At 38.8% G+C, this 18,398-nt stretch overlaps 1 protein-coding gene across 2 annotated transcripts in view; it reads right to left on the reverse strand.

The window, feature by feature from the left end:
* RBMS3 (RNA binding motif single stranded interacting protein 3) overlaps positions 1–18,398 on the reverse strand; it is a 783,951-nt gene that overhangs the window by 53,603 nt on the left and 711,950 nt on the right. For both annotated transcript variants that reach the window (XM_058180900.1, XM_058180901.1), the window contains one exon: positions 10,135–10,245. In XM_058180900.1, the coding sequence (XP_058036883.1) occupies positions 10,135–10,245 (111 nt within the window). The remainder of the gene's footprint in view (positions 1–10,134; positions 10,246–18,398) is intronic.

The following is an 18,398-nucleotide window of genomic DNA, read 5'->3' on the forward strand; positions in this document are numbered from 1 at the left end:
TATTCTCCACTTAGCTCTGCCAATAACAATCTATTCTACATCAAAATGTACTTTATCATTTAACTATAGGATATTGAAAATGTATGTATGCAATTCAATTTTTTAAAATTTGAATAATATACATCATCGGTAAAATATATTCCTCAGAAATTTTATTTTACCGTACATATCCTCAGACTTACTCATTTTTTAAATATGCAACTGTAGAAAAGCTATTTCTTTCATATCTATTTTAAATTTGCTATGTGAACATAGTTAGCCAGAATCAGTTGCATATTGAAAATGCTGCAGTATGGAAAAGAAAATGGAAGCATCTAAAAATGGAAGACCAAAAATGGAAGACCAAAAATGGCCTCAGTTTTACTTAGCTGTAACTATTCATTGGGTGGTAGTGTGGGGAAAAAATCAAAGTGATTCAAACTCAACCAAACATTTGAGTGGAAAGGGATGATTCGGAACTAACATTTGTCTGTGCCAACTTCTCTCCCAGTACTCCTCTGCAGCTGACCTTTTCTCCTCTGCTGGCCCTCTGTCAGTGATTCTCTACCACCAGTGACCCCCAAGCCCTCTACTCCCAATCCCTTGTCCTGGCCCATTCCCTGAGGCAAGTTTTTACTCAGGTGATTTGTTGCTTGGGATAAGTAGCTGTGCCTCCCAGCAGCAAATTGGGCAATGGGAGCTGCAGGCAGCAGTGATGTGGAGGAACTGGGGGAGTGACAGGTGGCTGGGGAAGACACAGCAGGGGGCAGACAATTATGTAGACAGCAGGCTATTGTAGAAAGAATGGCAGGTGCACACTTTAAATTTTTCTTTGTTCCCTTGTCTCTCCTTGTCCAATCCACCCCAAATTCTAAGTCTCCTCAATTGAAGGACGGCTGTGATCCAGGGATCAGGGTTTTAGATTCTGGCACATTGGTTGCGTCGACAGGACAGGAAAAAGATCTTGTCTCATGGGAGAAAAGGTTGTAGAGGGAAGGAGGGAGGTTCATGAAGCACCTCGACTTTTATTTCAAGATGTCTTGAAAAGAATAATCTTAGACTAGGGATCCCCAATCCCCAGGTCATGGCCCACTACCAGGCTGCAACCTGGGCTGCAGAAAACTGGCTGCAGAAGAAATGAGTAAGTGTGCATGCATGAAATTCCCCTATGCACATGTGTACCTGCCGCTTACATGCCCCTCCCCCAGGCTCTTTCTTATCATCTTTCTTCCTTCTCTCTCTTTTTCTTCCTTCCTCTGCTTATGTCCCTCTCTTCCTCTTCCTCTTCCTTCCTTCTTTCCTTCCTTCCTTCCCTGCCTCCCTTTTTTTCCTTTTTTTCCATTCTTTCCCTCCCTTCCTCACTTTCTCTATGGATGGATGGATGGATGGATGAATGGATAGATGAAAGAACGATAGTTCTCGACTTACAACCACAACTGGACCCAAAATTTCCATTGCTAAGCAAGATGGTTATTCAGTGAGGCACCCTTGAATTTATGCCCTTTTTTGCCTGAGAGAAGATGGCAAGGAAGTAACAGTTTCCCTTTCACTCTATTGCTCATATAGAAAAAAATAGTTCTTTTACTAGTCTGGACTTTTGATCTTAAATTGAGATTTACAAGTAATTTGTAAATTATGGTCACTCACGCTCTGGTTACGTCTAGGTTGGATTACTGCAATGCTCTCTACATGGGGCTGCCCTTGAGGTGCACCCGGAGACTACAGTTAGTCCAGAATGAGGCTGCGCGAGTGGTAACGGGAGCCGTTCGTGGCTCCCATGTAACACCACTGCTCCGTAGTCTACACTGGCTTCCTGTGGTTTTTCGGGTGCGCTTCAAGATTTTGGTTACCACCTTTAAAGCGCTCCATGGCTTAGGACCCGGGTACTTACGAGACCGCCTGCTGTTACCCTTTGCCTCCCACCGACCCGTACGCTCTCACAGAGAGGGTCTCCTTAGGGTGCCGTCCGCCAAACAGTGTCGGCTGGCGGCCCCCAGGAGTAGGGCTTTCTCTGTGGGGGGACGACGCTCTGGAACGAACTTCCCCCTGGCCTACGACAAGTGCCTGATCTTCGGACCTTCCGTCATGAGCTTAAAACACATTTATTCCTTCAAGCGGGACTGGCATAATAGTGTGGAATTTTAATTTTGGGGTTTTGTTAATATTTTAAAATTTAAAATTTAAATTTTAATTATCAGCCTTTATAATTCTGCTATGTTTTAATTGTATATATTTTATGTTTTTACTTCTGGCTGTACACCGCCCTGAGTCCTTCGGGAGAAGGGTGGTATAAAAATTCAATAAATAATAATAATAATAATAATTTGAGAGATATACTTGCTTATGCAATTTGCAAACATTAGGAAGTGGTATATATCTATTATCACTGTAAATACATTTTTATAGCCCCAAATCATTCGGTTTCCTTTATTTACTAAAATGGTACTATGGTGACATACTTTTCAGAACCAGTAAGAACCAGTAAGCAATAGAATTTTATCAGTTCCAACATATGGTGGTGTTACTGTGGGGAAGATGTGAACAGGCAAAAAAGAAGCCGTTATTTCAAGTTCTGACTGGAAATGTGAGTGACAGCACACTGTTTCCCTTAGGAGTAAATTTCAAAATGAGAAAATTTTATATAAATAAAGTATTTTATTTAGATGCCTAAGAAATAATGCCAATTGTTCAAAAAATGCCATTACTAAAGTGAAGGAAGCTAATCAATAGAAATCAAACATAGTGAACAACTATTTGATTTCATTTTTTAAAAGAGTATTTACCATATTTTTCAGAACGGAGTATACGACACACCTTAGTTTTTGGGGAGGAAAATAAGAAAAAAGTTGATTGACAGGTGGATCTGCCTCCTGGAATACCCCCAATCAGCTTTTCCCAGAAGTGAATTTTAGCAACAGGTTCCCTGATTGTGAGCTCTGCGCTTTGCTTTTTTTTTTTTTTTTTTGCTTTTTTTCTGCCTCTGAAATTTCTGAAACTCTGTTTCAGAAAAAAAACTTTTTTTTCTGCCTCTGAAGCTCTGTTTCTGAGGCTTTTTTTCTGAAGCTCTTTTTCTGATGCTTTTTTCAGCCTCTGAAACTTCCATTTGAGAAGCTGGGTGGGGCTACATTCGGAGCATAAGATGCATCTAGATTTTCACCCTCTTTTTCGGGGGAAAAAGGTGTGTCTTATACTCCGAAAAATAAGGTATATTATACCTAATACACACTACCCAGCACAGCTTTCATGTTACCACAAAGGAAGTCAGATCAATGGTGGTTTATGATGCACTATGAGTGGCATTCAGATCATGGAGCAACCTTGGGATCCACTTATTAATAAACTCCTTTTCTATTCCACACACAACAATTCCTTTCTACTTCTTTAGAGGAAATTTGATACCATTAACTGATTTGTCTAGCTAGAAAAAACTTAACTCTTGTACTTTTGACCAGTAGTTTTATGTACAACTAGTACATTTATTTACGTTTATGCTTATATTTTTATTTTATTTTATTTATTTATTTATTTTTTATATTTATTTATTTATTTATTTTATTTTATTTATATTTATACTTTTATGATAAAACTAGTAGTTTTATCAGTTTTATGTACACTGAGAGCATATGCACCAAGACAAATTCCTTGTGTGTCCAATCACACTTGGCCAATAAAAAATTCTATTCTATTCAGTAGAAAAATACTTGTGACAACCTAGTTTGGGGGGATAAATATATCCTCAGAAATTCATATTTGCAAATTATTTAAGTAAATCTCTGAATAAATATTGATCTCTAATACTATCTGGAGTTATATTAAGGTAAAGGTAAAGGTTCCCCTGCACATGTGTGCTAGTCATTTCTGGCTCTAGAGGCAGTGCTCATCTCCGTTTCTAAACCAAAGAGCCAGCGCTGTCCAAAGATGTCTCTGTGACCGGCATGACTCAATGCCGAAGGTGCATAGAGCGTTGTTACCTTCCCACCAAACTGGTCCCTATTTTTCTATTTGCATTTTTTACATGCTTTCGAACTGCTAGATTAGCAGAAGCTGTGACAAGTAAATGGGATCTCACCCCATTACGTGGCTCTAGGAATTCGAACTGCTGGACTGCTGACCTTCTGATCAACAAGCTCAGCATCTTAGCCACTGAGCCACCACATCCCTTTGGATGCAGAGTTATATTAAGGTACACTAAATATTCTCTATTACAAATAGAGAAATCTTCTCTCTATTGTTTTTTTTAATATTTTATTTTTTATACTAAGAAATGGAAAGAACTATTTTCATTTCCAGGCTAAATTCCAATTTAAGTTAAGAATGTATATAGTGTATTCATATTACAAATAAAAATTTAAAAATAAGAAGTAATGTTGATATTTAGAAGCTTGAGGTTTTTTGTTTTTTTTTGCTAAAACCCCCCGATAAAGTAAATGAAAATACAATTAAGTGATGAGAACCTTTTTTTAAAAATAGTAAAAGATCCTGGGTTGAATTCCAGCATCTTTCTGTATTTGTCTGAAATTCAAACTGACACTACTGAGTTAGATGGACTACAGATATTCCTTGTTAGAAGAAAATCTTCTATAGTCTAAACCATCAAACTACCCATGGAAAAGGATGATAATAGGGTTGCATTTGGACAACAGTCGTGTATATTTTTAGCCTTGCCATTTTGAAGTGATCTTTAAGATTTTGGACCATCATTATACAATTCTAGAAGTTGAGAATCATATAGCCTTTATACTTACCTGGATTTTATCATTTTAACTCTAGTTGCTAAGCAACTGTAATATTCTTACTCCAAATAGTTCACCCATTTTTTTTATAGGTGGTTAAAAATTGATAAAAAAGAAAACTGGTGAAAGCAAACTGGATATTCAGAAAAAGTAGGTGTAGTATAAATATGTTATACTACACCTATAGTACCTTCCAATATAATTGGCTTTTTTAGGATAAATAAAGTATGGATATACAAAATTTTCTTCCTGTTCTTTAAGATGGCCTGATAATGTAGCACTTTTATTAGTACTTGATTTTGTTACACCAAACAGCCTTTATGAAATTGTATAGCAAATTTTCCATTTGCACATTTCATCTCCTTAAAGTTTTTCATATGCATTACAGAGATAATCAGAATACTTGCAGTCCTCAACATATAACAGTTAATTTAGTGACCTTTTGAAGATACAACTGAAAAAAGTGTCTTATGAATATTTTTCACGCTGGCAACCATTTCAGCATCCCCATGGCCATTGATCAAAATTCAGATATTTGGCAACTGACTCATATTTAAGACAGTGTCTCAGGATCACGTGATCATCTTTTGTGACCTTCTCACAAGCAGAGTCAATGGGGAAGCTAGATTTACTTAACCATCATCTTACTAACTTAACAATTGCAGTGATTCACATAACAACATTGGTAAAAAAGCTGTCATCAAAAATCAGTTAACAACTATCTCTTTTACCAACAAAAATTTTGAGCTCAATTTGGGTCACAAGTCAAGGACTACCTGTAGTGAACTACATGAGAAGCCCAATGTTTGTTACTTCAGTCAAAACCATACTGCTGACTAAAATCTGAGGAGGATAGTTTTGGCTGAAATATATGCTATGCTGATTAACAAAGCAAGTGAGGATATGAAAACTTTTTAATAAAAGCACTTTGCATACTGCAAGCTTTTAAATTAATCTGGGACAGAACAATGCTGCAGATACTAATGACACAGAACAGTTCATTAATTTCTAGCTTGTCTGCAGAAAACAGCTTGTTGAAAGTTAGCCAATGAACTTTTATAGCACCCTCTTGCAGATTTGTAAAGGGCAACACTGGAAATCTGAACACAATGGAAATGGATTGTTCCTATTTGCATATGCCCTAAAATGTAATCCCTGTAAACTAACTACTTTGTAATACTTTCTACTGCAATTGTATGGATGATAAAGATTCATTTCTGCAAAACAGAGGAGAATTATTATGAACATCAAAACTGGTTGAAATCACTTAAACCCAAACTACAGATTATACAGACTAGTATCCATTGACAAAAGAATCCTGGGAAAATGCTCACACCATTTCTTGCTGATGTATTAAGAGCAAATAAGTTTTTTATTCTGAAAAGTTACCACTAGGTTAAAATGCTGAAATTATGCCTGAAGTCCACAGACAGTAATAAAAAAGGACCACAAATCTCTGTTGGAATTTTGATTGTTTTAAGCCATTGGGATTTATTTCAACAGCTTTTATTGGACATAAAGTCTCAATCTAGCCTGCTGATTAAACTCATTGGCAGGAAAAGAAAGAACGATGAGTTTAAGATGAAAAACAGATTTTTCAAAGCTTTTGGGGTTCTGGTGGAAAAAGAGGTGGCATACAGTGAAATACAATTACAGCAGTGTGGACATTTCAATATGAAGTAATTTTGTAAGTATTCATTTTTAAAAGGAGATAGCTTTAATTCTATGTATTTATGTATTTATTTCATGCATAAAGAGTAGAATATATATAGGTAGGATTAACCATAAAGCATCATACACATATAAGTTTTATATTAATTTAAAACAAGGAAAGTAAAAGCTACATCTCAGTTAAAATGTGATTTAACACTAGGAAACAAAAGACCAAATTTACCAAATCAAAATAGCTAGCCTTAAAACAATACTACTACTACCACCAAAGTGATCACCAGCATCATCTGTAGAGCAAAATTTATACTGCTTGGGACAGAGAAAGACTAATCTTTCAGGTCAGAAAAAATTTACTTTGATGGTCAATCTATGGTCCCTAAAAATAAATCTGAAAGTTTATTCAAGAAGCACTGTCAGATAGAGATTTTCAACATAACCCAACATTAGCTAACAGACCAAGAAATTTCTAGAAAATGTGAACAATCAAAATGTATTCCAGAAAAGGTCACAACTTAGTATAGAAGAGCTCATGTTAATTCAGTATGTGTAAAATGTAATTGAAACATTTTAGCCTACTGGGGAATCTTCTTTCTTTTAATATAGCATTTTAGGATACATGGAGAAAAATGTGAAAAATAACCAACAATAGTGACTTCTAAAACTAAAAAGGGAATATAATAAAAGCCTTTGCAGAGATAGAGAGTGTTTGAAAGTTTACATGTAATGTAGCAATAAACGAATTACAATAGTAGAAAAGGCAAGGGAAAAAAAAGACCTGAGGACATTGAATATATTCAGATGAATAAAACAGCTTGTTTAAACAAGGTCAATAACTCGTAGTGCATTAATTTTTACTAAGAACCTGGTTCACATAAATATGTTCACAGGGAGAAATACAGTAAGACTCAACCTGAGTCTGTATGGTTGTGGTGGTTTGGACCCTCAGGTCATGGAAATCTTTAGTGTAACTTCTGTGGGACAGCTTATACCAGGTCATCTTGGAAAAAGAAAACGGGGTTCATTTATATAAAAGCTAAATCCTGGGAAAGTGGGAAAGAAGGGGACATCACTCTTACCTTCCTTTTTAATTACCTGCCCATCACGTGAGAGGACATCTACACCCATATCTCTGGAAATTCAGGCAGAAAAGGAGGAAGACTTAGCTGAAAGGTAGTCCTGGAAAAGTCTGAGGGAGTTGGAAAGTGGAAATCACAGGAAGGGATTTAGCATATCTGTATTTATGTGTTTATGAATGACAACTTGCTACAGCTAAGAACCAGATTTGGCCCATAAGACACACAGGTTTATCTGAGATATATGACAGTGGTGACATGAGTTTTCACATATTGCTAAAGAATTGGCTATTGTCACAAGCTGTGAGTTAGAAAGCTTTGGCCTTCGTTTCTGCTACTTGGTCTTTTTGGTTCTGCTTGTCAGTGATTTTCTTTTTCTTGATGTGTTTTGTTCCCTTTTGATTTTTTTAATTATAGGTTGATCAGAATCATCATGTATTTGGACAGCCTTGAAAAAAACTGACTGACTGACTAAATAAATAAATAAAACTCCTACATTGGGGCATCCATAGACTTTATTTTAAGTAGTACTCAATGTTGGCATGAAAAGTTTTGTCCATTTATCAAAGGTGATAATGAAAATGAAAATGCTTTAGCTCTGCAGACAATCTAAGGTTTTTAATTACATTACATGAGCTGTGCTTATAAACAAAAATGTGTCCCTAAATTAAAAATTAAGTTAAAATGTGGTCACAAGACATAACGGTAATCCAATCAGATGATGATGATGATGATGATGATGATGATGATGATGATGCCTGTGGATTTTTTTAAAGCTCCTCAGTGGTACAATTTGCTCCACAGGAAATTAACTCAAACATTAATTTCCTGCCATTCTTTTCTGGTAAAGTCAAACTACTGGTATAAATGCAGCATTGTCAATGAACACTAGTCTATGTTTTAGCAGTTTCTAAGAAATAGCAAACTTTCTCATTAATCAACTCCTTGGCTTCCAGCATATAAAAATAATTATATAAAAATTATTATATAAATATAATAATAAATAATAATAATATATCAATCTAAATATTTGCTTGCTATTTATTATCTTCCAAATGTATAAATTAGCCATGTAAAAAAGACAGGAAAAAAGAGATTAAATGGTTACTGGACAGGTCTGTTGCTATTCCTGTCACCGAATCCACTGACAAGAAAAAGTTGAAGGAACTCTAATTCTACCATAGTTACTGACAATATTTTAACCAATTTAGAACTTCCCTCACATACCATAATCAACTTAGTCCTTCCACAGTAGACACCAACACTCTAGTCTAGAACAAGAATTTAATGCCATCATTAAAGTTCACACTAACCAACTGCACACTCTTGGAGTCAGTAACACACACGATTTCTGAAAAAAATGCAAATTATATGTTTGTACATATTGCGTATGGATGATGAAGCAGATATTTCATACGTGGCATGGTAGGAGAAAAGCCATGTTAATCTCTGGAGATAGTAACTTTTGGATCAACAAAGTTCATTTAAAAGTGTAAGCTTTCATAAACTGCAATTCACTTCATCTGATACTGAGTGACATACTGATTCAGGTTTTAAATTGGGGTGAGGCAAGGTATAGACAGGTTGATTATAAAGGTGGAAATTACATGTGAAACAGATTACAAGCACCTCATTAATTCACAACTGTAATGTGTTAGAAATGCATTATATTTTTTAAGGCATTCTGAGATTGCCTGAAAACCTTTGGTATTTACTTTTTCCAAAAACAGTCATTATAAGATTTTCCATAGACTGCCTTACAATATCTTTATTTTGAAGTCTGATTTCAAATTTGAAATTTAAAATTGTAGCAAAAGTAAAGATGGCTTGAATAAGGATTTTTGTAGCTAGGAATTTCACTCACAGTATCCTGGAAGTGTTATTTCTATACATTACAATTACTATTATTACAGACAGAATGAATATGACATTATTTTCAATAATGAAATATTGAAAACTGTTAAAAATTATGAGGGTATCTGTAAGTTTTCCATGGAGCACAATTGCAGCTAGGGATAATTTCAGGTAGGAAAACAGCATAAAATAGCATGAAATAGCATGGTTCGAAGAAAAATACTATTATTACTATGTTTGACAAACTATGGTACTCTTAAACTGTACATCTTCAATTGTGCACCAAGAACCACTTTTATATAACCTCTGCATTTTGTTACCAACATTTAATAAGAAATAAATTGAAGGATATAAAATGACAAACAAATTATACTTTTATTACCTAATAATGCTCAAATAATAGACAGAAATGGACATGTACTGAGAACAGAGAAAAATCTAGAGCAGCTTTTCTCAATCTTTTTGGTGTGAAGTAATCTTTGAAATAATTTTCAGGCCTCATGAATCTGTTGCATAGAAATATCACAAAACATGAAAACTGCACAGTACAATTCATTTTTAACTACACATCCCACACATTTTACAGTGTTGACAAACAGCACAGTGAAAGGCTTTGTCAAAATTCCCACAATGTAAATGGTTTACATTGGTTTCCACATGAAATTTTAAAAATGTTTTTTTTTTTTTAATCAGAGAATCCCTAGTAACCTCTTTGAATCCCATACGTCTATGCAGAATCTCAATTGAGAAAGGCTGCTAGAGTGTACAGAGTCTATAGAGTGAACGAGCACTATTTAAAAAGTGAAATTTAAACACAAACTTACTGCTCCTGTTGTGCCCAAGGAAAGATGACTCATCTGTTGTGTCAAGGGGCCCATCATACTTGCTGGCTGCATGGACATTGTATGATCCATTGCTGGAGTTAACACAGCACCCTATAAATACACATAGATTATGCAAAGTCTAGAAAAGGAATAAGACTTTGTCTCCTGACATCTGCAATTCCACATAATATTTCTTTCAACTAATATTTATTCTTCATAGCAGACATACAGATACAAAGCACAATGTATCTGCCAGTATTTACATACTTTAAATTTCTTCATCCATTTTCTTTTGCTTTACATACATTTTATGAAGTACACAATTCATCTGCTTGAGCGTATTCTTGCCATTCAGGCTAATATGTTCTAATATTATTCATAATATTATTTATTATTAATATTAATAATATATTCAGGCTAATATGTTCTAATATTAGCTAATATGCTAAAATGTTCACTTTATTTTCTCCTTCATATAGAAATATCTTGATTTTTTTAATACAAACATTTATGGAATTATTCTCCCAACTGCATGATATAACTTGATATATATTGCATGATATAATTTGATGTATATCATTTAAGTTTTCAGACACCAAGATAAAATTGTCTGCTTAAAAAAATGCAGATATATACCTCCTCCCCACATACCTCTAATGTCACTACAATAATTCCTTATTTATTTATTCTTGAAGGTTTTAAACAACTAGGGGGATATCATATATTCTTGCCTTAGTGCCCATTGCTTAATCATTCACTAAGAATTTGATTTAGTTTCATTTATTTTTTACTCCACTAATTATAGTTTTTATAGCATTCAGAAATTAAATTCAATATTTGCACAAAATCCATATTTGCACAAAACTTCCACAATTCAAACTATGCCATTTATCATCTGCTTTATGTAAATCAACAAGTGAGTATAACATTTTCTTTCTTAACATTAATATATCTCTCAGTAACTTGATGAAGAACTAACATCTAATCTGTATCTCCCCTTTACTACCCAGAAAAAGGCATACTATACTTTCCAAATGTTTATGTTTACTTCTCATAAAATTTCCCAACCATACTTAGCAAACAAACTCCTGATAGTTCTTGAATTCAATCTTGCTACCTTTCCACTAGTACATGGGGAAAAGTAATATGATTCTCCATCATCCTTAACAATTTAGGTTCATTTCACAGTTCCTCTGATTCTCCATTAATGTTTCAGGACTTCAGAATGATTCCTGATGTTTTCCTTGAAAATTGTGAATATATGCAGAAGTTCATATTGTAGAAATTGACTTTTCCCTACTTTTTAAGCTTAATTTGGTACTTGCACTTGATCAATTTGTGCTCTGGTAGCACCTGGCTATATCTTTGATTTTATTGTTAAGTTCTTTCACTTCTACTTTAGTAATATGGATAATCTTCAACTTATAGCTATTTGTTTAGTAATCTTTTTTCTGATTTATGGAAAAAATGTCCATTGGGGAAGTTGGATTCATTTAATGATTGCATCATTTGTTTACTGTCCACAATAAAAATTGTTGTAAAATCAGATCCAGCATGACTTATGACCACAATGACTTACAGTGGAAATTCTGATCCCAATTGTGTTGCAGGTCAAGGACTATCTAATGGTCAATACGTTGGTTCCGTCCCAGGCGCCTGATGGACCCGGAGAGGTTCCTGACGGAGCTTGGGCCATTTCCTGAGGATCTGGCCCACGGCACGACTGAGGAACTAGTCGTGGCCTGGGAACAGGCCGCGGCTGGGGCCTTGGACCGTGTCGTGCCTTTGCGGCCTCTGACCCGGCGTAGATCTCGTCCAGCACCTTGGTTCTCCGAGGGGCTGAGGGAGATGAAACGCCGGAGAAGACGCCTAGAGAGCACTTGGAGGTCCAGTCGTTCTGAAGCTGATCGGACACTAGTTAGGTCCTATTCTAGGACCTACCTAGTGGCAATGGGGGAGGCGAGGCGTTCTTACGCCTCCACCCTCATTGCGTCGGCAGATAACCGCCCGGCCGCCCTGTTTCGGGTGGCCCGCTCCCTCCTTCATCAGGAGGTGCGGGATGACCCTTTGCAGGGACGAGCCGAGGAGTTTAGTGGTTATCTATACGATAAAATCGCTCAGCTCCGGGACGGTCTGGACCGAAATTGGGATGATCCAAGCGAGGGAGAGGAGACACGTCTTGTTGAGCCGGTTTGGGATGAGTTTGACCCTGTGGCTCCCGAGGACGTGGACAGGTTGTTGGGGAGGCTTCACGCCACGACATGTTTACTGGACCCGTGTCCTTCCTGGCTGGTACTGGCCACTCAGGAGGTGACACGAGGCTGGCTCCAGAGGATTATCAACGCTTCTTTGCTGGAAGGGGTTTTCCCTGCCGCCTTGAAAGAGGCGGTGGTGAGATCCCTCCCCAAGAAGCCCTCCCTGGACCCAGCTATTTTGGGTAATTATCGTCCAGTCTCCAACCTTCGCTTCGTTGCGAAGGTTGTAGAGAGTGCTGTGGCGTGACAGCTACCCCAATACCTGGATGAAGCCGTCTATCTAGACCCGTTCCAGTCCGGCTTTCGACCCGGATACAGCACGGAGACAGCTTTGGTCGCATTGGTGGATGATCTCTGGCGGGCCAGGGACAGGGGGTACTCCTCTGTCCTGGTCCTATTAGACCTCTCAGCGGCTTTTGATACCATCGACCATGGTATCTTGCTGCGCCGGTTGGGGGGATTGGGAGTGGGAGGCACCGTGCATCGGTGGTTCTCCTCCTATCTCTCCGACCGGTCGCAGATGGTGTTGACAGGGGGGCAGAGGTCGGCCGCGAGGTGCCTCACTTGTGGGGTCCCGCAGGGGTCGATTCTCTCGCCCCTGCTGTTCAACATCTACATGAAGCCATTGGGTGAGATCATCAGTGGCTTTGGGGTGAGATACCAACAGTACGCTGATGACACCCAGCTGTACTTTTCCACCCCGGGCCACCCCAATGAAGTTGTTGAAGTGCTGTCCCGGTGTTTGGAAGCCGTACGGGTCTGGATGGGGAGAAACAGGCTCAAGCTTAATCCCTCCAAGACAGAGTGGCTGTGGATGCCGGCATCCCGATTCAGTCAACTGCAGCCGCGGTTGACTGTTGGAGGCGAGTTACTGGCCCCAAAGGACAGGGTGCGCAACTTGGGTGTCCTCCTGGATGATCGGCTGTCGTTTGAAGATCATTTGACGGCTGTCTCCAGGAAGGCCTTCCACCAGGTCCGCCTGGTTTGGCAGTTGCGCCCCTTCCTTGATCGGGATGCCTTGTGCACAGTCACTCATGCGCTCGTTACCTCTCGCTTGGATTATTGTAATGCTCTCTACATGGGGCTTCCCCTGAAGTGCACTCGGAGGCTTCAGTTAGTCCAGAATGCAGCTGCGCGGATGATAGAGGGAGCTACGCGTAGCTCCCATGTAACACCGCTCCTGCGCAGACTGCACTGGCTACCTGTAGCCTTTCGAGTGCACTTTAAGGTGTTGGTTACGACCTTTAAAGCGCTCCATGGCTTAGGGCCTGGGTACCTACGTGACCGCCTGCTGTTACCACATGCCTCCCACCGACCCGTACGCTCTCACAGAGAGGGACTTCTCAGGGTGCCGTCCGCCAAACAATGTCGGCTGGCGGCCCCCAGGGGAAGGGCCTTCTCTGTGGGGGCTCCCACACTCTGGAACGAGCTTCCCCCAGGTTTACGCCAAATACCTGACCTTCGGACTTTTCGCCGCGAACTGAAGACACACCTTTTTATCCGCGCGGGGCTGGCTTAAATTGAATTTTAAATGTCAAATTTTATTAATTTTAAATGGGGTTTTTTAGTGTATGGTAAATTTTAAATTGTCAGGCTAATTTAAATAAGTTTTTTAAATTGCATTTTAATTGTATTTTGTATTGTTTGTTTTATTCTGCCTGTACACCGCCCTGAGTCCTTCGGGAGAAGGGCGGTATAAAAATCAAATAAATAAATAAATAAATAAATATGATTTCTATGAATTCCATATTCAGGCATCATTTTGGGTTCTTTGAAGACAATATTAGCTATTACAAAATCATTGGAGTGGAAAAAAATGTTAAGTTTTTCTATTGTTTCATTTCAATTTCATAAGAATCCATTTTCCTGTACTTAATATTTTCAACTGTAGTATTCTGTTTACAATGCTTCCATGTTCTGTCAATTTCAAATTGTACTGGATTATAAAATCATCAGTCATCTCCTTTTCTGCATCCATGGTTGGAGCATAAACTTGGATGATTATCATGTGTAAAAGATTTCCCAAGAAGTCTAATTAATATTATTTGGCCAATAATTGATTGCGTCAAGTGCTGTTCTTGATATAACTGTACAAAAATTGCTATTCATTTTTTGTTTTCATGTGCTAAATAATAAACTGCATGATCTTCTGACTGAAAGTATCCAATTCCAGTCCATCTCAATTTGCTGATGCCTGAAGTGTCAAATTTAATCTTTCATAGTACTGAATTTACAAGGAGTGCTGATACAGTTCTACAGAGGAATTATTGAGTCTGTCATCTGTACCTCTATAACTGTCTGGTTTGGTTCTGCAACCCAACAAGACAGACACAGACCTCAGAAGATAATTAGAACTGCAGAAAAACAATTACTACAAACCTGCCTTCCACTGAAGACCTGTATACTGCACGAATCAAAAAGAGGGCTGTGAAAATATTTACAGACCCCTCACATCCTAGACATAAACTGTTTCAACTCCTACCCTCAAAACAATGTTATAAACCATTGCACACCAGAACAACTAGACACAAGAACAGTTTTTCCCCGAACGCCATCACTCTGCTAAACAAATAATTCCCTCAACATTGTTAAACTATTTACTAAGTCTGCACTATTATTAATCTTGTAATTGTTCCTATCAACCATCTCCTTCCTCTTATGACTATATGACTGTAACCTTGTTGTTGGTATCCTTACGATTTATATTGACTGTTTCCTAATATGATTTTATTGCTTATTTGTACCCTATGACTATCATTAAGTGTTGTACCTTATGATTCTTGATAAATGTATCTTTTCTTTTATGAACCAAGAGAGCATATGAACCAAGACAAATTCCTTGTGTGTCTAATCACACTTGGCCAATAAAGAATTCTATTCTATTCTAAAAAACCTTTTTCATACTTACCTTTCATATTCTCACTATAATTCCTTCTTTTAAGGCTTCCTGTGAAGATAGACAACTGACTACAAGCCTAGGGAGGCTTGTCTCTGGACTGTGTATTTTTTCAATTTACTAACAGAAAGAACAGGTTTTGCATTACTTTATATGACTCTCTTGGGTTAGGGAAAGTCCTAGAACAGTGATGGCGATCCTAAAGCATGTGAGCCCAAAGTGGCACACAGAGCCATGTCGCCTGGCACACAGGGCATTGCCTGTTCCTCTTCTAGGTTTCTGGCACGCATGCATAGGCGATGATCAGCTGGCCTTCATGTGTGTGGCAGTGCCAGAAACTGGAAGAGCTGGTCTTCCGTTTTCCAGCATGAGCATGCATGCCAGCCAGCTGATCGTTGCGTGTACATGCACGCCAGTAATTGAAACACTGGCTGGTGCACATGTACACGCAGTAAACCAGAAGTTCATTTTCTGGTGCTTGCATGCCCCTAGGGCAGCTCCTTTTCTGGGTTGTGGCCCAGTTGAGTGTGATCCCCCAGCAGAGAAAAATGAGTCATTGAAAAGTGTAAAACAAGCTGAAAGGAATTACAGGAGGGAACTAAAACATTTTCCATTTACTGAAAATTCTGTATCCTCATGCCCACAGCTCCATGCAAGCTGATAAATAAGCAACTGCCTCCTGAAAAGATTTCCCAAGAAGTCTAATTAATATTATTTGGCCAATAATTGATTGCGTCAAGTGCTGTTCTTGATATAACTGTACAAAAATTGCTATTCATTTTTTGTTTTCATGTGCTAAATAATAAACTGCATGATCTTCTGACTGAAAGTATCCAATTCCAGTCCATCTCAATTTGCTGATGCCTGAAGTGTCAAATTTAATCTTTCATAGTACTGAATTTACAAGGGGTGCTGATACAGTTCTACAGAGGAATTATTGAGTCTGTCATCTGTACCTCTATAACTGTCTGGTTTGGTTCTGCAACCCAACAAGACAGACACAGACCTCAGAAGATAATTAGAACTGCAGAAAAACAATTACTACAAACCTGCCTTCCACTGAAGACCTGTATACTGCACGAATCAAAAAGAGGGCTGTGAAAATATTTACAGACCCCTCACATCCTAGACATAAACTGTTTCAACTCCTACCCTCAAAACAATGTTATAAACCATTGCACACCAGAACAACTAGACACAAGAACAGTTTTTCCCCGAACGCCATCACTCTGCTAAACAAATAATTCCCTCAACATTGTTAAACTATTTACTAAGTCTGCACTATTATTAATCTTGTAATTGTTCCTATCAACCATCTCCTTCCTCTTATGACTATATGACTGTAACCTTGTTGTTGGTATCCTTACGATTTATATTGACTGTTTCCTAATATGATTTTATTGCTTATTTGTACCCTATGACTATCATTAAGTGTTGTACCTTATGATTCTTGATAAATGTATCTTTTCTTTTATGAACCAAGAGAACATATGAACCAAGACAAATTCCTTGTGTGTCTAATCACACTTGGCCAATAAAGAATTCTATTCTATTCTAAAAAACCTTTTTCATACTTACCTTTCATATTCTCACTATAATTCCTTCTTTTAAGGCTTCCTGTGAAGATAGACAACTGACTACAAGCCTAGGGAGGCTTGCCTCTGGACTGTGTATTTTTTCAATTTACTAACAGAAAGAACAGGTTTTGCATTACTTTATATGACTCTCTTGGGTTAGGGAAAGTCCTAGAACAGTGATGGCGATCCTAAAGCATGTGAGCCCAAAGTGGCACACAGAGCCATGTCGCCTGGCACACAGGGCATTGCCTGTTCCTCTTCTAGGTTTCTGGCACGCATGCATAGGCGATGATCAGCTGGCCTTCATGTGTGTGGCAGTGCCAGAAACTGGAAGAGCTGGTCTTCCGTTTTCCAGCATGAGCATGCATGCCAGCCAGCTGATCGTTGCGTGTACATGCACGCCAGTAATTGAAACACTGGCTGGTGCACATGTACACGCAGTAAACCAGAAGTTCATTTTCTGGTGCTTGCATGCCCCTAGGGCAGCTCCTTTTCTGGGTTGTGGCCCAGTTGAGTGTGATCCCCCAGCAGAGAAAAATGAGTCATTGAAAAGTGTAAAACAAGCTGAAAGGAATTACAGGAGGGAACTAAAACATTTTCCATTTACTGAAAATTCTGTATCCTCATGCCCACAGCTCCATGCAAGCTGATAAATAAGCAACTGCCTCCTGAAAAGAGCCAACAATAGATTATAGTACTGAGTGCAAAAAAGGGAGCATGAGTGTGTGTGTGACTTCCCTGAATGCTAGCTGCCATCGCTCCCAGTTCTCCCTCTGTTCCTGCTGCTGGGTGATCCCATATGAAGAAGGTAACAGCAGCATTAGCACACAAAAATGGAAGCACGCAGGAATGCCGCCCCCTCCTCCCTCTCTGTTCCTGCTGCTGGGTGATCCTGTGTGAAGAAGGGGGCTAGCAGAGAGGGGAGAGTGCTGCTTCTGGGAGTCGAGGATTCGGGAAGACGCTGAGTCCGGCTCACCCGGCTTCTCTTCCTCTCTCAACCAACTTACCCAGTCTAGCTTGACATCCCTGACAGCCAGACAAATCTAGGTAAAAAGCCAGCCCTCACCAGTGCCCAGCTTCACATTGTCCTGCAAAAAAATTTGAATTTACAGGTATTGCAGTCTATTGTGGTCCGCCAGAAGCCTTTGGAGCTGGCAACAGACTCGGACAGTGATGAGGCTGAGGAAGAGCGTGGGCCAATCCTGGAAGCTAGGGAAGGCCCAGATGAGGGCTGCTTCAAAGGCTGAGATGGGGCCAGGGCCATCGGGGAGTGAGGTGTGGACTCCAGAGCCTCCAGAGACAGTGAGTAGTGAGGCAGAGGAACAGGAGGAGCTTGTTCCTAATGCATGCATGAGAAGAACTGCCAGAAGGCAAGAGCAGCTCAAGCAGAGAGGACAACTTGGGAGTAAGGCCAAGAGATGATTGGCCCCTCCCATATGGTTAAAAGACCAGCAACGGCATTTGGACTCTTTTCCGGGAAACAAAGTTGATAGTTTTGTCTTGTTGGATTTCTTTTGTATCAGTGTCTTCTGAACT

The sequence above is a fragment of the Ahaetulla prasina genome, chromosome 4 (assembly GCF_028640845.1).
Source record: "Ahaetulla prasina isolate Xishuangbanna chromosome 4, ASM2864084v1, whole genome shotgun sequence".
Taxonomy (NCBI): Eukaryota; Metazoa; Chordata; class Lepidosauria; order Squamata; family Colubridae; genus Ahaetulla; species Ahaetulla prasina.